The sequence below is a fragment of the Rhinolophus hipposideros genome, assembly GCF_964194185.1.
Source record: "Rhinolophus hipposideros genome assembly, chromosome: 16".
Taxonomy (NCBI): Eukaryota; Metazoa; Chordata; class Mammalia; order Chiroptera; family Rhinolophidae; genus Rhinolophus; species Rhinolophus hipposideros.
In genome coordinates this window covers 26,826,075-26,851,886 of record NC_138062.1, presented here as the reverse complement: position 1 = coordinate 26,851,886, position 25,812 = coordinate 26,826,075, and the positions used below count along the sequence as shown (strand labels likewise).

The following is a 25,812-nucleotide window of genomic DNA, read 5'->3' as shown; positions in this document are numbered from 1 at the left end:
AAATTTACACTTATTGTTTTTTCTACCTGCACTTTTGGCCACGGAATAAAGTTCTCTTTAGAGTGAAGATTTTGCCAGTGCCCTTTTCAGTAAGTCTTGAGTGAGTTAGCTCAATGGCATAATTTATAGTTTTGTTATCCTTTGACCTCTGTAGCAATTACTTTTGTAATTTAAAAAAAAAAAAAAAAACTTTCCCAAGGGGCCTCAAAATGAAGGGTGGGGATCTGACCAAGTCTGAGATCAAGGGACTCTGCCCTTGGCTAATGAGATGTTTCAGTTTTATGTTTTGAAATGTTCAAGATCAACATTTCAAGTAGAGAAAAAAAATGTATCTTGTAACTCCCAAAACTCAAGTCTGGCTCACCCAATGTTTGTCTCTCACGAAGACTTTACCTTTTTCCTTGCATCTTATTCTTTCCTCTTCTACCCCTGGTTGTTGCTCTGTCTTCATTTCCTTTCTTTTCCCACCATCCCTTTTTGGTTATTGCCCAGAGGTCACTTTCCCACATTGATTGAGAAAGAGTTTTACAGTTTGCACTCTCTAAGGATCTGGGGAATATTGTGATGCCATTCTTGTGCCCTTTCTTTCCGTTGCTTCCTTGGTAACAATGAGATTGCCTCTTTGGGATGTCCAATTGGCACAATGCTGAAACATGGACAAATTCTAGGACCAAAGAAATACCCATATTACTAGCTAGATAGCAAGTTGTCTCTATACTATTTTACCAAAACAGAAAAACCAAGCAAGAGCAATAGGGCACTAATCACTAATAATAAAGGACTTATGCAAAATTTAAATATACTCATAATTCTATTGGTGTTTTTTTTCTCAGTTTCTTCAATGTTTATACAGTTATATCTCCAGCATTAAGTTAATAACATTTTGCTATATGAGCTTTCAAGTAATATACTTTCTTCAATTCACCAGGGACCAACTCTTGGAGAGCTAGACTGTGTTCAGATCCCAGCTCTTTTCAAGGAACAGCCTACCTTGTAAAGAAGTTGATCTTTAAATAGGCTACTGCCTCTGGCATTTGTAGTACAGGCAGATGCTGACTTTTTGTTTATTTCTAAGTGATTGGTGAAATTGTTTCTAATTTTTATTTGATTCCTCCGCTAAGGTTTTTGACAGAGTGACTCAGAATAATCAAATTTTACAAAAGTATTGTTGTTTTTCTATGTGATTAACAAAGGTTAAATTAACATATATAACAAAACCCTTTCAAGTTAAGCTCAGAAGATTCCATTGCCTCTGATTCACGTGTGACAGTACCAAATGAAGTTAAGCATCATTTTGTCCTACTTACACATCTGTTTTTGGCAGAAGGAATTATAGGAATAATATATCCTATACTTATTTACTGCTGGTAAAATATCATAAGTGTGAGTCCCAGTAGACTGATTCTGTGAAAACAGAACCAACTATTGTCATTCACAGAAGCTTATAGGAAAAAAACAAGCAAAAAAGGATCTTCTGTTGGCATATAGATAATCTTAAAGAAAACAAGGAGAAAGTTACTTCACTGGATTGAAATATTTAAAGAAAATACTATAAAAAGGACCTCACTTAACATTTCATTAAGTCAAACCAAGAGAATTTCATCTTAATTTATTACAGTGCTCTAAAGGGTTTATAGTAGCTATGATTCACTTACAGATGAGTTGAAACTGAGTGTCGGTTATGATGGATGCTTGCATAAGGCTTAAGAACAATTGGGATTTCTTTCTTCTTTATGGCTGCGTAATACTCCATTGTATAAATGTACCACAGCTTCTTAATCCAGTCATCTACCGATGGGCATTTTGGTTGTTTCCATATCTTGGCTATTGTGTAAAGTGCTGCAATAAACATAGGAGTGCATACAGATTTTTGAATTGGAGTTTTGGATTTCTCCGGGTAGATGCCTAGGAGTGGAATTACTGGATCATAGGGTAGTTCCATTTTCAGATTCCTGTTATCATTTGCAGCAACATGGATGGATCTAGAGAACATTATGTTAAGTGAAATAAGTCAGAAAGAGAAAGACAAGTACCATATGATCTCACTTATATATGGAATCTAAAGAAAAGACTATGTGAATGAACTAATCAGAGTCAGTTTTGGGGACGCAGAGAAAAAACCGAGAGTGGTTAGATGGGTGTGTGGGAGGGGGTTGGGGATAAGGGGAAAGGTGAAGGGATTTGGAAGCAGCTGGTAACCACAAGATGGCCTCAGGGTTTTTCTTTTGAAAATTAATTTGGGGAAGGTATTCTATAATGTTGTAAAGATTTTGTTGGGTATCCGATGGACATGCGTCCTATTTGGGAGACCACCTCAGGGATACTGTGGATACCTGATCATGGCATTGTACATCAGAAGCTAAACATTAATGAATGCCAACTATAATTTTATATATATAATGTGATGGTTCAGTGTGAGGTCGGAGGGATAGTGGATGGGGGGAGGGGGGTTCACAGTATGAGGGATATAAATGATGAACGTCTAAGTATTACCTTGTTTTGTACACCTGAAACTAATAAATAAATTAATTAATAAAAAAAAAAAAAAAAAAAAAAGAACAATTGGGAAGAGCTCTGTGTTCACAGATTTCCATGCAAAGGTGGCCAGTGAGGAAGGAGGAGGTCAAAGGTCTCTGCCCCCATGGAGTGACCTTTACCTTTGTGACACCAATTCAGAGCACGAGGATAGTAAGTGATCTAGTGAGATGCTTCTCTTTATGTAGGTATAGAGAACTATACTCTTATCCAAAATAAGGTATACCTTCTTAATTTCTATCAATGGGGATGTTAGGTTAGTACACAGAACTGTATGTTTCTATTCTGTTATTAACATCCCAGAGGAGACCATGAGGAGAGGAGATTTTTCCTCCTGCATCAAGGTAATATTGTGAATGCATTTTTCAGTACACACATTACTGCGGCTACAGGAATCCCCCACTTTTGGAAGGTTTGTGTTAAGCCACTTCACTTTTATGAAGAGACCTATATTAGTACCAGTTTTGCTAACTAAAAGAAATCTGAAGGATTTTTGCGGTTTCAAACAAAAGTGAAAAGCAAAAACCGTGTTCAGTGTCTGTGTTGCAACGAGTGTTGTAAAGGCCGCATGCACCCTGAGTATCTATAGCTTTGCCAAGGTCCTTCCCTGGTAACCACACTCAGCATCTCAGCATCTCATGCTATAGCTTTGAACTGTGTCTGTGAGCCTCAGCTTTGTCTCACTTTATTTTCTGCATTTGTTAGCAAGATGTGTAGGAAGATATCAGACAAGCATAAGAGAGCTCATAAGGATGTTACAGTAATTAAGCGTTTCCATAGCAGTGAACGAAATAAAGACACTGTGTATGCATTGAATATGGGATCTGGGAATGTTCAAAATGTTTCCATGTAAATTAATGGTAATTGCTGCTTTGCTTTATGCCATTTCGCCTTACATAAGGTTTCACAGGAACACTCTACTTTTGCAAAGTGGGGGAAACCAGTACTAATTTAGAAAACGGGAATTTCCAATTGTGCTGTGCTCCAGGTACTGTACTGATCACGTAGATTTCTTGGTAGGATGAATTGGCACCAAACATATGTGAGAGAGTTTAATTTATATTAAGGAGAACACTGGCTTGGAATGCATACCATGTTTCAGATTCAGTTTTGTCACTACTAGCTGTATAACCTCGGTTAAATTACTTAGGCTGTTTTAAAATTATGTTTGTAAGATATAATTTTAAAGAAGGGGATGGGATTCCAGATGAAGGTGTAAGTCTCTTCCAACACTGAAAGGTCTGTGTTCCCCTAGAATATCCAGATAGATATATGGAGACACTAACATCTGTTCTGCCTTCATCCAAACAGGTTATATTTTTATAAAGTTCTTTGACAATATTAAATTTTAAGATAATATAACTTTTCAGTTTCTATGAAAAAAAAATCACTTCAAATTTCTTAAACTGTTAATTTTTACACGATCTTTTGGATTAACACCCATTTTTAATTTGATATTAGTTTTAAATGATAAATTCATAAAAATATGATAAGCCCCATGTTGTAATCAGTTCAGTAAAAGGAATTTTCTGGAAATGTCACTACTGTAACGTCCTGTCCATTGTCTCATCATCCCACCCCTCTTCTAAGCAAGTAGTGTAAACAGATTGCCTGCATTTTTCCTAATCCCATCCCTTCCCATTTTTGAGCTTTAAGAATCTTCTTCCTTTAAATTAAGTTTAATACGACAAAAATTTCACTGGTTGGAAATTCATCAAGTATTCAGTTGTTTCTTTTGTCATCTTTAAACTCTTAACTGTATGAATCAAGACCATGAAGAATTCCTAAATGTAATTAACCAAGATTTTTTTTTGATTCAATATGCTGCTGATAGTTATGAAGTACTAAAGAACTTATCCACCACATACAATGCATTTTCAGACTTCATTGCCCTAAAATTTTTTTTTCTACAAAAACGGTTATTCCTCAGAGCTGGTTTAAGCACTTGGAAAAATGTTTGAATACATTTTCAAATCTCAAGGACATTACGTTCCCTGCCTGCCTAGAGACACAGACTGTTTCCCCATATGGCAGCTGATTTAACCCCCTACTCCTTTCTCACCAGAAACCCCATACACTAACTTCAAAAACATCATCTACTTCTTGACCTTTCTATCTGTAGCTCTCCATCTCAGCCCCTCAGTTTGAACAAGCTAGCTAGTTCATCATATCAAAATATTTGTATAAATGGAACCAGTCATAATTTATTGCTTCTAAAAGTATTTCATGGGATTGTGGTAGGACTGTTTTTGCTGAGCCATTGGGGTTAATCTCAGTGGAAATGAGGCCTGCATTATATGTTATCCTGGGGTATTTTGAGGGGAAAAAAAAACCTCTCTGATCAGTTTGCCTACTATTTATATAGGTTAAGAACTTCCAAATAAGTGACGGTACTAGTACACTATTATGCTGCAAATTGTGACACTCCTCTTTTTAAATTTAGCAAAATTCAAATATTTTTGTTTATATAGCTCGAGAATTTTAATATGCGGAATTTCTGAGAAGATAAAAAGGAAGTTTCAAAATCTATCCAAAGTTTTTCATGTAGCATGAAAAGGAAGGAAAGAAAGAAAAAGAGAAGGGTAGAAAGAAAGAACAGAAAAAGGGAAGGAAGGAGAGAGAAGAAGGGAGGAAGGGAGGGAGGGAAGGAAAAAGGGAAAGAATAAGAAAGGAAAGAAGGGAGGGAAAAAGAGGACCTCTGCATGTTGAAGGCTATTTGCAGACTGCATTCCTTTTCTGATATTCCCAAGTAACTGAGGACCTGGGTAGAGAACCCAGGCCGATAGGTGCCATGTGATCAAGGCTACCATTTATTGAGCATGTTCTATTTGCCAACCCCTGAGCTAAGTTAGTTACCTATGTGAACTGTAATATTTTAGCAATCCTTCAGAGTAGGTATTGTCCTTATTTTACAATGGAGGATAAAGGCTGTAAGAGCAAATAGAAAGTGTCCAAATATACAGAGTAGTAAATGGCAGAGATGGTATTCACACCTTTGCTCTAAGGCATCACATTATATAAAAATAAAATTCTCACTATCTCTATTAATTGTTAGATTATTTATTAGTCAAGAAAAACATCATTATCTGTCTTTCCTGTTCATCATAAAACTAAATAGAAATAGCACCTTGTAAAAGAGTGTTAATCATTAATAATAAAGTCATGATCATATTAACAGTTTACTTCCTATTTGATGATTTTGATAATAAAGTAGCGACTCGTTTACAGAACATGATTCTGTCACAAAACTGTTTGCCAATAATAAGAATATGTAGTCACTAAATCTTTCACAATTGGTGCTAAGTTCAAGTTTAATATGCTCTGGTTTTTGGTGCTGTGGGTTAGGTGATATGAGTTTATTCTCCTATAATGAGAGAATGTGCGCTTAGTGACTAAGGGTAAAGAGGCTTGAGTGACTGAGCAGAAACATTAACATAATCCTTGCCCTTGGTTAATATCTAAACTAGCCAGAGATACCTATGCTTGAAAGAAACAAGATAATATAAAAACAATTGCTAAATTGTCAAGAATACATTTGCAGAGTGTAGAAAGCTAACAGAAATGAACAGCCTGGTAGGAACTCACCAGCAGGGTGGCTGCCAGAAGAGATTAAAAGTTGATACTTACCTTCATGAATTCACCACTAGAATGTGGCCTGTAGCTGATTTGAATAGCATATTGAAAATAGTGATCAGTTTCTCAAAGACAGGCTTATATTAACCAAACTCGCAAAATGTCAACCTATAAACCAGAATTAAATGCATAAATTGAAGTGAAAACTAGAATGTCCAAAGTTCTGATTTGACAAAGAACAAAATAATCATTGATGGTTTTGTATGTGGGATGTGTGTCAGTGTATGTTTTATGAAAGTGGATGATAAAATAAGGCCTGTTTCTCAGGTAGAGAAGTCTCACAGTGGTGTAGAGAAATGGTGTGTGGAAGGAGGAGGGGAAAGAGTAGGGGTTAGAGAGGCTTTTGTGGAGGCTATGAAATCATCTGGATTCTGTTAATGAGAGCCTGAAATTATAGGATTTCTGTTTGAAGAGAGGAAATAAACAAAAATGTTTTGAAATAAAAGTATGTGAACCAATAATTTGTGGGATGGGCTGCATGTGATAAAGGAGAATGATTAATCATTGAACACTTGATAATTCATTAATCTCCTATTTAAGAAAGCAGGTGGGAAGAATTGGGAAAACTCATCTTCAGTCCTGCTTGTTACTTGCTTGGAAAAGATAAAATGTTTAGCCAAAGAGCATGGTTGGTAATAAAAATGAGGTGTGAGTTTACTAGAGAACATGTAATTAATACTAGTTTTCCAGTCCTTTATTCAGTATACTGACCACTACTGAGGATGAGGTATATAACTATGTGTCCTCAGTTAGCTGAGCTTCCGATGGGATCTGAAAATGTCCCTAGTTGGAGCCAGATTTGAAAAAGAAACAATAAGATATCTAAACCATAGAATTAAAATACAGCAAGTCACATAACAACTATTAAGCTAGTGTGCCAAGTATATATAGCGAATCAAAGTGCTCACCACTTTGGTAATGGTTAGTATGTGAGAAAAATGAAGGATAATTAACATTATAATGAATTTCCAAAAAATAGTGTGCAATCTATTACTTTGAATAAAGTCTAGTGTCTTCCTTTTTAAAAACCTATTTGCAATTATTTTGAGAAAATTAGTCATACTAATTTGTGAATAGCAAGAATTAGAGAAAAAAGAAAAAAATGTTCAAGAGTATAAATATTACTAATATAGGAAAATTTCAACACCACATGTATAATCGTGATTATTTGGTAGCCTACTCTGTCTACATATATTTGAATATAAATGTGTATGTAAGCATATTATGTATGCATAAACTCCCTCATCCATCCATCTATCCATCAAGCAAAAGTCATTTAGTCCCTGTTATGTATAGACCAAATACCATGCTCAATTTTGGGAATAGAAAGACTATCAGATGGGCCGCTGACCACCAGAAAGCATTGACTAGTAAGGAGACAGGTATGAAAAAAATCTAATTCAAAATCTTAATGGGTGTGGTGTGGACCATACTGTGAAACGTTGCAACCTTTGCTTGGAGGACTCACAGACAGCTTCTCTAAAGAGGTCTTACCTCTTCAGAGCTGAAATCTGAAGGATAAGTGAAAATGTGCCAAGTAGAGTAGTGGAAGTAATATTATCGGTGGTAAGAGATTTAAATCAATCAACGTTTTAAATATTGAGCATGGAATCCTTTGTTTTAGAGGATTCCAGTCTCAATATTTTAAAAGTTGTCATTATGCAATTTCTAAGTATATCCAATGAAATGTGCCGCCGTTATGTGCTTGGAACCCATTAGTCATAACGTGGTGATATAAAGTACGTTCTTGACCTATGACAGGACTATTATTGCTGGAGTTGCTGTCCTGAAAAAAATGTGATCATATTTGCCATCTGGTGAAATATGCTGTCTCGCCCCAGCTGAGGTTCACAAATGACTAAAGCCCTGAGTAGCTCACAATTACTCAGTTGCACAAAGGCCCACAAGTAGAATGGAAAGTTGGTGTGTTTCATCAGATCCCTGAAGTTTGGGGTGGGGGCACAGAGAGGAGGCCCGTTGCTTTATCTTTTCCTTTGTTGTTTGAAATACTTCAGTTTTCATATTAACTAAATGTAATGTGTCAGTGTTCGTGCCATACATGCCATAGTGTCACATAGTAGGTGAAGCCTCATGACATGAAGGTTAAAAAAAGAAAAGAAAGAAAAAAAAGAAAGAAAAAGGCAGTTTCTGCCTTCAAAGAGCTTATAGTCTGCATTTATTTTTAGAATTGTCCTATACTAAACAATAATTTAAAGATATTTAAATGTGTAGTCTCTTATTTTAAACTCTAGTTCAAATGAAAATATAAACAGTTTTGTAATGGAAAGTAGAGTAGTTAACATTACTACAATTAGCTGTTATTGGACCTCAATTTTTGCCTTTATGCGTGATTATTAACATAGCTTTTCTGAACAAATGAGGTATAGTTTCTGTTTGGTTCTGTTAAATTGCTGAAATAATAATATTGGGAGTTTTCTCACACTACCAAATAATTTGATATTCTTATCTTTTTATTATTTTCTTGTTTATCTATATGACTAATAAAATTAAGAACTGAAACACATAATTGAAAATCCTTTTACAGGATTTTTAGAGAGGGAAAATGAGGTTCAGTGTAATAAGTAGGTAGATAAGAATTTCTGAATATGTGAATAGAAGTCATAAGACAATCAAAAAAAATCTCTTCTATTTTTTCTGTCAAGGAGAGAGAAATCTAAGAGAAAACATCTGGAGCAAAAGAGGAAATGTAGTGAGTGATATATTTGAAACTATTAAAAACCGCTAAATTTTCTGGTAGCATAGGAACCTATTAAAGACTAGGGTAGGAATCCTGGATATAAAAGCACCTTGAAGAGGTAATTTTAACAGGATAAGGAAAGAAATAAATACAGAGCAAGAGGAAAATTTTAAAAGTGAAAAGAGGAAAATAAAACAAACCAGAGGCCAAAAAACCCTGCATAGGGATATTGCCCAGGAAGGTGGATTTAGCCAAGTGGGCACTAAGCCTAGTATTTCTTATTTCCCTTTTCATGCCGCAAAATATGAAGTAATCTCCTTAACAGGACTTATTAGAGTGATCAAATGACCTAACAATCTGAAATGTTTCCTTTCATATGAAGATTTGTTTTGTTTCGTTTCTTGAGAAATGACTGTCTTTTTTTCTTTTTTTTTTCAACCTTATTCTCTAATCAAGGTCTTTGGAACATATAATCCCATATAACCCATAAATCTTTTGTCATTGGAAATAAAAGTGAACACGAGAGTCAAAAAGTTGTTTTCATACTTTTAACATGTGGTATGAATAGGGTGACTTGTTTCTCTACTTTCTGAAATTCTAAATTTCCCATGAAAGAGGTTAAATTATTTTTCTTTAGTCAAGATTTGAAATCTCAGAAATGTCATTAATGTCTATACTTCACTAAATTTCCATTAAATAGTTTATTTTAGTCTCCACAGAATCTGGTTCCCTAGTGAAGATTGATTATTTCAAAATTGCTAAGTAAACCCATATATATATGTATATGTATATGTATATGTATGTATGTACGTATACCACCTTTACCTAACTGTATCTCTGGAGTCTACATTTTTTCTTTTTATGTTTTTAAAGTATTCTAAGAGATTAATTGCATAGATCGGTAATGGACATCCTTAGTATATACATGTTTACCTAAGAGGTAATTATAAAAATGAAAATGATTTAAGTAGAATTTTACCTATTCTACCTATACTCTTAATATTTGTATCTTAAACACACATGTGTATACAGGTATATATGAATATGTATATATGTGTGTATATATGAGCTCATATATATGTGTGTGTGTCTATATATACACATTATATATACACACATATATATACTATATACATAATATATGCGTATATTATATGTATATATTTATATGTATACCTACACACATACATATATCCTATATAATGATCACTGAAGAAAAGGTAGAAAAGCATACAGAATAGCAGTAAAATTCCTGTTAGTTGTTTGAAACATACTTATACCTTAAATTAGAGCGTTTAGGTGAATGAAAAACTAGGAAGTCTAGAAAACTAAGAATTTTCATTAAATGAGGAAAGTTTTTTCCATTTGTTAAGCATCTTCTTTGTGCTAAATCTCATTCTGGTATTGCCTCTTGGAACCACACTGATTGGTGTTACGTACAATAAGGAACAAGGGATATATTTCTTATCAGGAGAGTCAGATGGAGCATATGTCAAACGAATTTCAAAATGTGCTTTTGTGTTTTAAACGATGACTTTTTAAGGTGCGATTTGTGCCACACAGAACATAAAAAGGGTTTTGTCCTCCAAGACAGTGTTTGCAGTCTATGATAGCTATAGGTCATATCCCTTCACTAGCTGTCACTTTGGAAGAGTGTTGTGAAAGTGACATAGTTAGGAGGAGACATTAACATTTCCAGTGGAGGTGGTGTCACTTCCCTTGGTGGGATTAGAGTTTCTCCTAACCTGGGACCTGCATGGTCAGTTAGAGGGTACGCCTTGCACAACACGGCAGTCGCTATAAATGCATTTGCTTGGCTTCTCAACACTGTCAGTATTTTTTTTTTCTTTCTCATTTCATACTCATTGGTATTTATAAGTTGGTTTCCATAGATATTGACTGTAGACAGTTATGATTTTGGTGATAACAGTGCTATAAAGAACTTGGAAAATATGATAAAAATTTCTGGAAAATATTGTAGTGGGTAATGTTCTAATAACATATTTTGTTTATAAGCTGCATTTTTGTTTGTACATACGGAAGATAATGTGATTTGGTTCTCAAACAAGAAAAATAAAGCTAAGATTTTAAAAAATGACCTCTATATCTAATTTGTTCCTTTATTTTGCCAAAGAGAAACCTGAAGCCTAGAGCCTTTTTATATTTAACACCTATTTCCTTAAATAGTTCATCAATCAGGGTTGAAATGCTCTGCTCATCTGTTTGTGTTTGGTAAAGTTCCATATAGGGATCTGTTCTTACTGATTTCCAAATGTTGAATAATGAATTATGCTGGAAGGACTAAAAGTTGTTTTAAACTCGGAGAATATTTTTTCAGAATGCTTTTAGGAGAAATCATTTCATTGTAAAAATAAATATTCAATCAGTATAAATGCTCAAAATAAATGTTTACTGTTTTCTGTAACATTTCAGGAACTATATCTGAAATACTCTAATATCCTGAAGAGGTGAAAATTTTCATTTCACTTTGGTATATTATAAAACAAACTCATTTTCTCAATGTCACAGATATGATCATCAAAAGGTAAATTTGTATATTTAAAGAGATGAGCTTTTTAAAATGCCTTATGCTGTTGACCAACCATTTAAATATTTTCTTTTAAAATCAGGCCTGAAGTTCTGGTAGTGCTTTGATAAGTATTACATGAATTCTGGCCAATTTTTCTTTTTTTTACTAAAATTTATTGGGGTGACAATTGTTAGTAAATTTACATAGATTCCAGGTGTACACTTCTGTAATATATTATCTATATATCACATTGTGTGTTCACCACTCAGAGTAAGTTCTCTTTCAGATTTTTTTTATCTTTCAGATTATTTTTATTAAATGTTTGTCTCAGCCATAGATAAATACATATCTAGAGTACCTTGGTATTTCCAAGTGTAGCAAGAATCCAGCATAGATAAAAACTAAAAGAACCTAACCTGCATGCAGCAAACTCCTTTACAGATGTTTTGATTGATGATATCATGACCTTTTAGAAATATGTTTATGCCGTGAAATTCAGCTATTCAAGACTGTATGGAAAAAGTAGCATGTAATTCACCTTTTGGTAATGGTTAAATGTGGATTACCTAAGCCTACAACAGTTTTGGGATTGGGTAGACAAGAAAGCATATTCATAACCCTTCCTATTTAATCTTAAATTGTGATGCCACTTAGGTAAACCTTAATATATACATTCCCATTTCAATATTCCTAGATATCCTAGGATCAATGGTTGGGATTTATTGGAGGAGGTCTTATCTTTTTTCTATATCAACCTACCTCTACTGGCACACTCTCACTTTATTCTTACCCTGTGTGTTGAAAGTAGAAGAGAAAATGACAAGGTAATAATCCATGAGAGAAAAATTCAGCTTTAGTCTAAATAGAATGTTGATTTCATTTTGTAAATTTAGTTCCTCAACTTTTTTTCAATACTACAGTGGTTTAGTTGTTGGCATATATAATAAATGTAGATTGTCAATCATTCGTATGAAGTGTCATTTAATTATTACTAATTTAATAGTGACTCACTCAATATGCATCTAATAAATAGCCAAACACCACAATGCTTCACACTATGTAGGCCTAAAGGTTAATGAGGATTCTTTTGTAAAACTATTTACAAGACAGTAATGAAGAGTACTAGATATGGTCCTTAGAGTAGAGTGGAACATGAATACTTTACCAAATCTCTGAATTGATATAGATTAGCTGTCTACATTTTGGCGTCATTTCAATAACAGTACAATGATGTGACGTGGTGTTTCTATAAAAATACCTACACACAGATGGTTATTGATTGAGGATAAGCAATCATACATTTCAGTGAGTGATCAGAAAAACATACCAAGCAGATAGGTAAGTGTTTTTTGTGTATTAACTCAATGAATCTCCACACCAGTCATACAATTGATACTGTTATTGTGCTTATTATACAGGACATAAAATACTGACACAAAAATTACATATACATCATTTCCAAATCTATTGATGACTCTGTCTTTTACTACAATGAAAGAAACAATGGTGAATAATAATGACAAATACATATATGCTTATATCGTTCTAGGCAGGTTAGATTCAGGACAGTTACACCCACATGGAAGAATGGCCAAGGAGGCCAGAGTCTGTCATAAGCCAGCAGAAGTGATCTGTGGGACTGTATGAGGAGTTCTAGGATCTGCTATTCCACAGGGTGGAGTCTTCCATGGGTCACATATGTAGTTGCAATAATAGCAATTATTTAAAAATAAACAAACAAAACTGACCACTTATTGAGCAGCATATTTGCAGGTACTATTCTAAAGACTCTATGTACACTTCCTCATTTAATCCTCACAGCAATCTGGAAAGTGAATGGTTTCCCTGTTTGAAAGAAAAGGATCTGGAGAATTTAAATCAGAATTCTCAAAGGTGGATTATGAATCGTGGCATATTGAGCTGGATGAGTCTTTGTTGTGTCTTATTTAATTAGATACATTATCTTGTAATGGTTAAGAATATGGGTTCTAAACCCTAGAGCAAGGTTCCTACCCCAACTCTATTATTTGTAGGTAAAATGATCTTTGCCTTCTTACATTACCTCTTTGTACCTCAGTTTCCCCGTTTGTAATATGGGAATAATAACAGTATCTATGGATAAGGTTGTGTTTGAAGATTGAATGAGTTAATATTCATAAAGTATCTGGCACATAACATGTACTATGTAATGTTTGCTTTATCACTGTGATTATTATTTCCTACAAACATTTAGAAGCTTTGTTGGGATTTTCATTTAAAGATTTATAGTAAATTTATGCTTTTTTGTTCAGTAATATTGTATACATTTCCTCATATAACGTTTATACTTTAGTGGTTATATTTATTACTGTGCATTTTTATAATTCTACTGTGAAGGACATTTTTTCCTATTCAGTTTCTGCTTTTTGCCATCATAAGGAAAAACTATTGGTATTTGTATATTGATCTTATACTCAGTCACTTAACTAAATTATTTTCTGGTTCCATATGGTTTTTAAAGCAAAAGACTTTGGAATCATTTTCTTTTTCATATGCCACATCAACTAAAATGAAATCTACCTGCAAAATACATACATACAGTATATAACCATTCTTTGCCCCTGCAAACTCCAAATCAACCCATCCCACACCTGATTATTCCCAAGCTTTTCCAATCTCTGTCTTTACCCTACTACAGTCTGTTTTCAAGGGAATATATTGTCAAGTATGGTCATTTTTCTCTTCTATATCTATTATGACACTTATTTTCTTTTATGTCTTACTAAAATACTAGAGCCTCTCCCTAAAACACTGAAAATAATCATGAGAATAGCCAACCCTGTCTTTGTTCTAACTTTAATGAGAATGACTTTATTTAATATAAAACTTGCAGTCACATTCTGTTAAATAATTTTTACCGTAATTTAAAAGTTTCCTGCTGTTCACAGTTTAGTCGGTTTTATCTAAGTAGTTGATTTTATCATGTTGTTTCAACATTTTTTAATATGATCATATAGTTTTGTTTTTTTCCTTTTAATATTCTAAAAGGTCATTCCTACATTCATCCTCATGTTCATGAACTAAATCCATACTCTGTCATGAAGTGTTGTATCTTTTAATACACTGATGGAATAGTTGATTACATTTTATTTGGGATTTCTGCATTTCCTTCAATTTATGAGTTAAAGTTTGTCTTAATTTGTAATGTTTGATATTGCCATTTAAAAGAACTGTGATACAGATTTTTTCATTTATTAAACATTTGTATATTTCTAGCTTTATTGAGACTTATTTGACGCAAAACACTGTGTAAGTTTAAGGTGTATGTGTTGCTTTGATACACATATATTGCGATACGATCAACACCATAGAGTCAGCTAACACCTCCATAATGTCACATAATTACCTTTCTTTTATGTGGTAAGGACATTTAAGATCCAGTCTCTTAGCAATTTTGAAGTGTATAATACAGTATTGTTAACTGTATTCACAAGATTTAAACTAGCTTACTTTATTATTAATTGGGGAGATCTCTTGCCATTTTTAATTTTGGTACAATTGCTTATATAAAATTGGAATTAAATGTTCCTTTGAATTCAAATAGAACTCTCCTATAAACCCCATATCATTGCTTCTTTTTTATTACTAAATGTTTGACAATCATTTTCATTTCTTCTAGAGTTATTAGTCAGTTCACTTTTTGTACTTTTTCAGTCAACATCAATAATTTACTTTTTTAGCAGGTCGTCCATTTCATGTAGCTTTTCAGAGTTAGTTGGCATAAAACATACTTACAAATTTTAAATGCATTTTCATCTATGATTATATCTTCTTCCTTACCTTCACTGTAAATTCTTGATTCATACATATTCTCTTTTGCTCTCCTATTCTCTCACTCTCACACTCTTTTCTGAGAACCTTTGGTTTTAATTCTAAATTTTAATTTTGTTTTTGAATATAACTTACAGTTTTTGATATTGTTAGTTTTCATCTTATACTTTATTTTGTTTTTCTTCAGATTTCTAGCTTTATGGATTAAATTATGTGTTATAAGTTTCAACTATTTTTGTTTAGTCATAAGATCATTTTAATCTATTAATTTCCTATGTACAGCATAACTGTATCTCACAAATAGAACTCTCATATTTTCATGAGAATTACTCCATCATGTGTCATCATTGAGTCCTCTGAAGTGTGCTTGTTGATTTGATTTACAAATTTCCTACTTGGTTTAAACTGTTCCTAAAGAATTTTAGAGTCCCTAAAAACAAATATTACCAAATTAATGAAAATAAATATCTGTAAAATTTATGTGCCCAGATTACCAAGTTGACTGATTGGTTTTATTTGAATGAACCTTAATGTTTCTCCAGCTATTGAACAAGACCTTCCTTTTGGCCAATTTGAACAAAAACACACAAATTCCTTGCAGTTAAGCCTCAAAATAAAGCAAATATAATTATATAAGCATATTTTAAATACAGTACACACCATCGTTTAGTTCTTAAGAGCATGAGCTCTGGAATTCAACTGACAAAATTGAACCCTTAGCTGTATATTTGATTGCTGTGTGACCTTAGCCAAGTTCTTAGCATAAAAAAATTTATAAAATATAAAACAGGCACAATAATAGTAACAACTTTTTTTTTTTACAGATTTTGGTGAGGATTAAATGAGGTATAAAAGTCAATTAATAAATATAATTATTAAAAAATATTTTCAATGTAAGTTAAAGCATGGATAAACATTTTGGTTTTCAAGTAGGAATTTCAAATTCATATTCTGTATATGAATTACATTGTGCTAAACTGAAGTATATAAGCCAATAAGCACTATAGAATAACTGTCATCTTATTAATTTTATTACCTTTCCCAACAAGCTCAGACTCCAGCTGACACTTGCAGAGCTAGGCCTTTTTAAGATCCACATCTATTTGTTGGCAGGGTTTCCACACTACCGTCAAGTTCGATAATTCATGGGGTAGATTTTAATTGACAGGGTTTTAGTTAGTATGAACTGGAAACAGCCTGTTTTGCAGGGTTGGTTTATTTTTGTTGAAGGGAGCTGGGTGTCTTGACAATTATGTTTACCAGTGAATTTATTTCTTTGGTATACTCCTTACAATTCTTAGGAGTAAGAAAGCAGTCCTCATGGCCTCACAGTTTTTAAATTCCCACATGAGAATGAAAATTTTGTCTACAATACCAGACTTGTTTGTTAAACATAAAAGAACATAAATCCTCCTGGGTCCCCAGGGGTATGTTAGAGAAAGGGAGTGATCATTATAAACCACTTAGCACTGTGCTCTCTGTATCATGTTGCCGTGAGAAAGTGATGTTTGATTGGCTCATAAAATAGGTTTAGCAAATCCTTTAAATACTGATGTGAGCAATTGTGCATGCTGGAAATTAATACCTGAGAGTGTATTATAAGATTACCATGTCTCCAGAGCAGTCACCTGGGCATGTGCGGATTTCTGCATTTAAGGATGATTATGTTTTGTGATTTCACTTTTCTGTGTCAAATGGTTTTATCATTTCCCTTTCATTTGGCTAAAGCCGACAGATTTCTTTCGTCATTGTTTTCTCTCTTCATTTGATGTTTTGAACTATGCTATATCAACCATCCAACTTCTGCACTGTATCCCATATTCTGCCAATGGCATTGTATCAGAAAAGAGAAAACATTTCAAAAGATAGGGAAGGCAGCTGGATTTAATACATTAGTCTTTTTTCAACCACGCTCTATATTCTCAAATAAGTTAAATATGGAATCAAGTGGCAATGTTTTTCTTTGTTTGTTTGTTTTGTTTTTCTATTTTGAAGACTCGATAGCACAATGAGGCATGGTGATACTTTCCACATAGATCTACCCTTGGTCTGTTTTCCATGATCTTAAATATGATTTAAGTAAAAAAAATGCTATATTTATAACTATATCCTTTATCAAGGGGATTTACTGTTTTCATTAAGAGGGAAAACTAAGCTTAAGTAAATAATTATATTATTCATAATTTTCAATTCCATAGACATTTAAACAATTGTTGGGTATGACCATAAAATTAATGGTAGAATAATTGGATGATTAATATATGATACTACTTCTGAAAAAAATCCTTAAAATGCCTAGTTTACTATGAAACAGCAGCGTATGTTTAAGTTTTACTGTTTTATAAGCAAAGAACATAGTACTTTTTTAGATGTTCATTTCACTTAACCTTCATGGAATGCAAAACTGTAGATTTTAAAGCACTATGATAAATGTATGTGCCAGACTTGTATGAGCATGTAAGAATTAATTGCCAGCTGTCTACCTGCAAATTCAGAAATTGTTATTAAGATTAGTGTGTGTGTGTGTGTGTGTGTGTGTGTGTGTGTGTTGGTTTTTATATTAATGACATTAAATTCAGAAAATCTTGATGAAAAAGTAATCGTTATCGCTCTCCTTTTATTTGCAGGCAGTGATTTTTATATCAGGATATAAGTTAGATAAGACCAAGCTTAAGACTTATTTGTTCCTTAATAAATTCTTAACATTTTTAATCCAGATATTTCCATGTGTAGTTAAAAACTCCTTTTAAATTTAATCCAGTAAGATAGTTACATGAGTTTTTAGTTTTAACTTTGTTCCATGTGATATTATTTTCTCTTAAAATGCTTCCACTAGAAAGATTATTCTAGGTATTTTGAAAATGGTGTGAAGAAAAATTTTGGCACTATGTGTTTTGCCCAACCAGTTTATTGAAAATGACTTCATAATTGCCAAACCAATGGATGCATTTTGGTTTTCATCTTCTTTGATCTTTCCTGGCACTTGGCGCCATTGGCCAGCTCTGCTTCTGGTGGACAGCCTCCCCTCCCTTAATTCTGTGCCATCACTCACAGTGGTTTCCCTGCTGCTACTTTTCAGGATGTTTTTGTTAAAAGACCTTTCCTTTCTACCCACATTTGAAATGTTATTGTTTCCTGGCATTCCTCACATATGTGATGATTCTGTCTATGTTTCTCCTTTTCTGAAACCTCCATGGCTGTGCCTCAGATGCTGCAAGGATGACAAACTCCGATGCCTACGTGGGCGAGTAATATAATATAAATAAATGAAGATCTGGGTATTTTAAAACTATATAGAAAGTACGTATGGATTTTTAAAAACTAGAAAGAGCATATCCTATCGAAAGCTATTTCGATTTCGCCTGAGCCTCAACTGGCATGAAGAAATGAAGAGCCAATGTTCACTCCTTTATTCAACAAACACTGATACAGTGTTTACGAGGTGCCTGGCATGTAGGTGCTAGGGATAAAGCAGTAAATTAAAGAAAATGCATCCTCTCCTGGAACCGACACCAGTTCTGGAGATCTGAGCTTTTGTGGAGTCACACTAGAACTAATAATATTTAGTGTTACCAGAACATCAAATTAAAAACAAACAAACAAAATAAAACCACAGCCATGCAGATTTTTTCTGTGAATTTCCACTTTTTAAAATGCTGTCTTAAATTTTTCAAAGAAACATACTTTCTATTAAAACTGTGCTTACCTGTTTGCAACATTTGGCCCACAAAATAATATTTGATTATCTGACTCTGAAATACCAATGCCTTCTCACCTATACCTATTTTTTTCCAGTTTGATCTTCGTCTACTCCTTTGTTTTCCATCCTCTATTCACAATTGACCATGCCTGGCCCCTTCTTTCTTCTATTACATCTTATGTATTGTACGTCTCGCTAGAATGCATTTCCATTTCCCCCCTTTTCACCCCTGGTCAATCCGTACTCATTGACAGTCCACATGTTTCTGTGTAAACTGACCCTAATCTCACTGTATAGAATTACTCTTACTCTGCCAGTATTCCACAGTATTTCCTACCTCCCTCATTAGAGCACTCACCAAAGTGTTTTATGGACCCTGAGCCCAAAAAGCTATAGTTTCATCTTTGTATCCGGAGAATCTAGCATAGCACTTTGCACCAAGTCAGTGCTTCATAAATACTTGTAGAATGATTGATGAGGCCAGAAATCTGGCTCTCTGTAAACTCGCAGTGGTGGTACTCAGATAGGTTCAGAACAAATAGATACTCTATGAATAGGTTTATTTCAAAAGTAAAAATCTTATAAAGGGTCATATAAAATGACCCTTTGATTTAAAATGGTAGTTATCAACTTCTGTGTATCTGAAATAATGACTGAGGTCTATTCTACTCAACTCCTGGACCCTCAACCCTGCCACTTCCTGTCCCACCACCCACATACACCAAAATTCCTGGAGTGGTTGGTTACATTGGCTGTCTAATGCATTTGTAATTTATAACCCTGGAGTTGTCACATGATATACCAGAAATAGCCTCACCCCTTTGTGTTCAAGTTTTCTTATTTATTGCTTTCAAACTTGCAAGGTTATAGTAAAAGGTAGGTATGGGGTGGGGGCAGGGGTACAGGATAGAGATGAGGAGCAAACTTTATTGAGTGGCAAATGGGTGCCAATGATGTTTTAGGTACTGCACATGTGCTGCCCTTTTTTCTTTTCCTAACATATCCTTGTGAGTTAGGTAGCATTATCCTCAATTTAAGGCCAAGGGTCCAATGAGGCTGAGACAGGTGAAGTTACATGCCATAAAAGAGTTTTGGATAATTCTTTGGAACCAAGATTTATAAGTAGAATTTATAAGTATAATGATATATACTGTCCTTTTTCAACAATTTTTTCTTCTGTAATTTTAATACAGTACAAAATATATCATTTTTAGTGGTTTGGTAATTCCTGCATTTAGACTTTAAAAAAAATTTACCAATGGTTTTCAACTTCCCTTTTAACAACAGTTTTGCAGTGTCCAATTTAGTATTCTGAAATACAATTCGTATAAGCAATCATCTATTTATGTGTGCAGTCATTTTTAAAATACAGTGCCTGCATGCTATATAAAGCTGATATAATAACAAAATAATTAAATATTGAACGTAAATAAATACTAAAATAACATTAAAATACATAAATGCACGTGTATAATGATACCAGAAAAATAAAAGGAAGTAGTCAGATATTTGCATCTTTTAAGTAGAATCATTTGTGATGATGACAGCTACCGGTATAGACTGATATGTATGTTTTTAATTGTTTTAATTGTGATACAAATAGTATCAGTAGTGTTCCTGTTACTGATATGTTTTTTGGTTTTTGTTTTTTGTTTTCCCCAAAATAGTAACTCTTGCTAAAGTTCCAAAGTATTCAGACTTTCTCCTACTTATTTGATAGTTGAATTTCTGGAAAATTGGTCTTAAACTGAACTGTAAACATATCTATATTGATATGTGAGACAAATAGGTTCTAGGCTCCGATGAACAATAGAGAAATATCACCTACGTGAATGCCCATTGAACTACTTGAAAGGCATGGAGAATGTTGGGCAAATGCTCACTTTGGGGACTTTCCATTGTTGAATATCCATGGACCTTGCCTGCTAAATTTCATAGTGCCGTCCTCATCCCCAATCACTGAAATAACTTAAAATGCCTCTACAAATTTCCAAAACATTGTCCAAATGGGTAATCTTGCTCTCTTGAGTACTACTGCTCTAAACCTTCCAAATCAAAATTAACATTTATTTTAAAAATTAATATTTATTCCTTATGTTTAAGATTCTCTATGTAGCGCAGTGTAAATTAAAAGTATGTATGAACGGATCTTTTTCTTCAGTGATTTAACAGCCTAAGAAAGAAGATGGATCACTTGCATATATATGAAAAATATGTGTTTATCAAAAACGGAAAGATGACAGTGAACTGAGAACACCCAGAAAGGTCTCCATGGAGACAGTGCAGTACAGAGTGAGATTTGAAGGATGCGTTTATAATGAAGTTGTTCTAGAGAAGCTTTTATCACAGATGAGGAAAGGGAGCCAAGGAGCCTGACTAGGGTGAAAGAGCTATGTCAGATAGTAATGGGCAGCAATAACAGGAATTAAGATTGGAGTAAGGCTGTCATGTCCAAATGGAAATTGAATTGAATATTTCATGAATTGAAATATTCAAATATGGTTGCTTCATACAAAATATTTCAATTTTGAGATAGCTCTTTAGTGAATTTGGAATTCATTAACAGTAAAATGGGAGGGCTTAGATTAAAAGATTCATATTTCTTTAGCTAGGATGCATTTTTCAGTGTGTCTCTTTTTTTTGGAATATCTGATTACATTTATTTATCTAGTTAAATTTGGTATGAACTCATTGTTGTGGTCCATAGACTCATTGTATGGACAGACATGGAAGTTGAATGGCCAAAACAACAGATCATGGCTTTATGTCTCTGTTCTTTTTTTTTTTTTTTCACTCTCTGCAGGTATGACTTTGTAGAAGTTGAGGACCCCAGTGATGGAACTATATTAGGGCGCTGGTGTGGTTCTGGGACTGTGCCGGGCAAACAGATTTCTAAAGGAAATCAAATCAGGATAAGATTTGTATCTGATGAATATTTTCCTTCTGAACCAGGGTTTTGCATTCACTACAATATCGTCGTGCCTGTAAGTACCACTTAGAGATCCCCTGTATAATTTGGTCAGTTTTTTGTTAACTCCTTCCCCACCCCAAACAGGGGAATCAGGAAAAACCAAAACCAAAACCTTTCTTTGACTGTTTTTTTGTTTTGTTTTGTTTTTAGTGTTTTGGTTTTTTTAAAATAAACGTCATTCTAGTTATCACAAATAACTTAAATTACAGCACTGTAGATCATTGGTCATGTTAAATAACTTATCAACACAACCAAATAAAATGTTTTGTACAACATTTAACAGATTATAGCATACCTGTCACCACCCAACAGTAATACTGTCTGGTATTTCAGTGTTGATGGAAAATTTGATAGAGTAGATAGAATTTTCTCCTGAAAGAAATAAGAAAATTTGTGTATTTGTTCCTCTTACCATTTAGGGATCACCATCAAAATTTGGGCTATATAATGTCTTACTGAATTAATTTCAAGTTTGAATCGTATTAAATAATAAATGATGATTTTAGTCTTCTAGCATTTTTGGTGACTCATATATGATACACTTGCTTTTTGCTAAATGCTACTCTAACTTTAAAAGATGTAAATTTTGAAGGTTACACAGGACTCTGGTGGTTCTTATTTCTAAATTCATATATTGTTTTTGGAATGAATTCATTGTAGAGCTAGATAGCCAGCACTCTGATATTAATATCATTTCAATTAAATTAATGTCTGTATTGACTTAGTTCATGCTCTTATGTGATGTTTTACACATACACCCACCCTGCTACCACTAAGGTAGCATTATACTTCTCTGTATCCACCCAAAATTTATTTTAGATGTGTTTTATACAAACATGTACATAACATATTTATTTTTAGTTTTTTTCTGGAGAAAGGTAAGTAGTAAATATTAATTCTTTCAAATAAATATTTTAGTAAAGTATATTTTTAAAAGTAGTTAGTGTCTAAATTTTTCTACTTATCTTAATATCTATCCTGCTTGAATAGCATTTATGGCCTTTTGGGCTTCCCCCCCCAAAATGTTGAAATTCTCTCCAGAACTTAAGAAATCCATTTTTTTCTAATGGTAATTGTTTTTGTATTTTTAGTTTAGTGTCATGATTGCTTGCACCCTTTATTTTATGTATTATCTTAAATAATATATCTATCCGTTGCCCTACAACAGAAATATTGGAAACCCTTTTGGATTTTTATCACATTCTGCCTATAATAAAAATCCAGAAGTAACTACCATTTCCTTTATTAATTTCCAAAACTTTTCTTAATTTATTCATTGAACTTTTAATTAAATTTAATACAATTTAGTAATTTCTGTTGGAAATGAAAAGTGATAATAGTAGACAAGGATTAAAAAACACTATTTATAGGCAATGCTTTAATGCTGTGATCATTTGTTTAAATAAAGCCACTAAGAATCTGTTTGACAAACTTTCATAGTATCCTTCTTCTCAGAATTTATGCTTTTTGTTTGTTTGTTTTAAGTCTCAGATGGCCTTGGAAGCCACGGCTACACTTTCACAAAAGTGTAGAGTCCACATTTTCAGTTTGAGTTTTAGCACATATAATGCACTTAAATATTTAAATACAAAACAATTAAAATTTTACTATGAAATATGTGATGGTAGGTCTTGTAGCCTAGCAAGATTTTATTTATCCCAAACTTGTGACAAAAATAAACTTGAAACTGAGATTTGTATTGTGTTTTAAATGAATTATTCTCTTTCTATTATATTAATTTAAATGTGTATAAATAGCAATCTATCATACTATGGAATAAAACGAAATCTAAAATTTATATATGGTGACACCAAGGGTATCTTTTTCTGATTTTATGACCATATGGGTTATCTTGTGTATACCCAAGGAATTGTATGGATTAACTAAAATACATAAAGATAAAAACACAGGAAATTTACAATGCCTAGCTTTCTTCTGGGCACAATACAGGTTCTCAATAAATGCTTGAATGTTGAGTTGATCCTACAATTCACTCACTCCAACTTAACTAACAGAAGACTCACTGACTCTTGTATTTTTATCTGTAAGTGTGTATCAGATTCATGAGCCCCGAGATGAGATAAAGAACCATAAGTATCTTTTGTAAGTATCGCCCATCCTCTTCAGTACAAAGGGCCCTGCTCCCCAGATTTGACCTGTTACCAGGGATTTACTGTGACTAAGACCAGAAACTGCATCTGTAAGACTTTAGGTGAACTGTGTATCATGGGTTACATCATTAAAGTTAAACTTAGAACATTTGTAAATAGTTATTGAAATGGTTTGATAAATTGTAAATATGAACTTTGGTGGACTGAGAATTGACATTCTCCCGAGATCTCTGGAGCTATGTTTGGGATGGCAACTGTTGGCCTGTGATGGGCTGTAGAAAGTGGAGATGTGCAGAGAAATAGCATAGGAGACCTTGTATTAATGTACCTTCTGCTTAGGAAAACAATAGGCTTTGAGCTCGAAAAAATAAGAGAACATGACAGTCCTACATTGGACCTACTTACTAGGTCCTACCTTGCCTAGTAAGTGACTTGGAGATGATTTTAATTTCCCAGATTGCTATCAGAAGTGGTTATTGCTATATGAATTATACAGACTAACAAGCTTTGATTCTTTTGGGTTTAAATTTACTCTGACAATTTATCTGCCATTTCTTCACCTGTCCTTTGTCTTGGTTCTATATAGCCATCTGTCCTTCCATACAGCCACACTCATTCTACACAAAATAACTGCACACAGAAGGGCAAGATTTGATAAGTAAAAATGTGACAAGTGATTTTGTTTTTAAACCTTGCAGAATGTTTTGAATGATCATTGTGTATTGCTAAATGACATCTCTCCCTCCACCACTGCCCCCAATGTTATTATCAGTAGGGCAGTAATCCATCAATCTTATCTGTGTATCAATGAATGAAAGCCTCAGGGAAGAAAGTTTGCCTTTTGCAGAAGAGACTTAAAAGTTCTTCTGTCATTTGCTCAGGGGCAAGTGCCCCTCCACCCAGCCATCATCTCTGATACTTTGTCTTTTTCTTTCCTTCTTTTTTTGCCAAGGATGAACTTCATAATTAGCACACTCGGTTTCCCAGAGGCAATGGTTTCAATGACTACAAACCCATCACTACAAAATAGGACCTTAGGGACCACTGGCCAGGATGCGTTCTTAACTTTGCAATGATGAAAATGATATTAACCACAAGTCCTTAGCAGACTATTAACTTCCTACTTTATGGTTTGTTACTGAGTGCCTAGTACAAATCCAGACACATTGCAGATGCTCTTTAGTATCTCATAGATACTCAGCCATTTCCCCTTAGAGTTGTCTAAACCCATGTGGAACTGCAGTAACTTCTCATTCACTGAATCTTACCTTTATTGCTGTTGCGTGATAGTAATGATTCTGAAGAATCACAGCTTCTCCTGGTCCTGATGTAGTGGGCTATATTACCGAAAACACATTCTTGCCCTTCTTAAAGAATTGAACTATTTTTTGTTTATTTCTTTGTTCCTTTGTTTCTATTTTATGTGTGTGTGTGTATACATACATATATATGTATGTATGTATGTATGTATGTATGTATGTATGTATGTATGTATACGTTTACTTTAGATGAGGAGTGGAACATCCAGCTATCTAGCGTACTTAAAGAAAGTAGTTCATATTATGATTTGCACTACTGTGCAAATTATAATGGTTTTAACCATTAATGTGTATAATCATCTTTACCTGCTTTTTATAATTAACTTAATGAATTTTTTGCATCTATTTATACACAGGAAAAAAATAGGCTTTGAGTTTAGTCACATTTTTTTTTCTGGGACAATGATGGAGAAAGTTTATTTTTATATCTCTTATATTTTACAAGTAAGGAGGATAACTTTATTGCCTTCATGAATGGATATTTGAATCTAGTCAACCTTTAAGG

The 25,812-nt window shown here is 33.5% G+C and overlaps 1 protein-coding gene across 4 annotated transcripts in view; it reads left to right on the top strand.

Annotated features, from left to right (window-relative positions):
• The window catches only part of PDGFC (platelet derived growth factor C), a 178,023-nt gene that overhangs the window by 103,302 nt on the left and 48,909 nt on the right, over window positions 1-25,812 (top strand). For all 4 annotated transcript variants that reach the window (XM_081077781.1, XM_081077779.1, XM_081077780.1 and 1 more), the window contains one exon: window positions 21,710-21,890. In XM_081077781.1, the coding sequence (XP_080933907.1) occupies window positions 21,710-21,890 (181 nt within the window). The remainder of the gene's footprint in view (window positions 1-21,709; window positions 21,891-25,812) is intronic.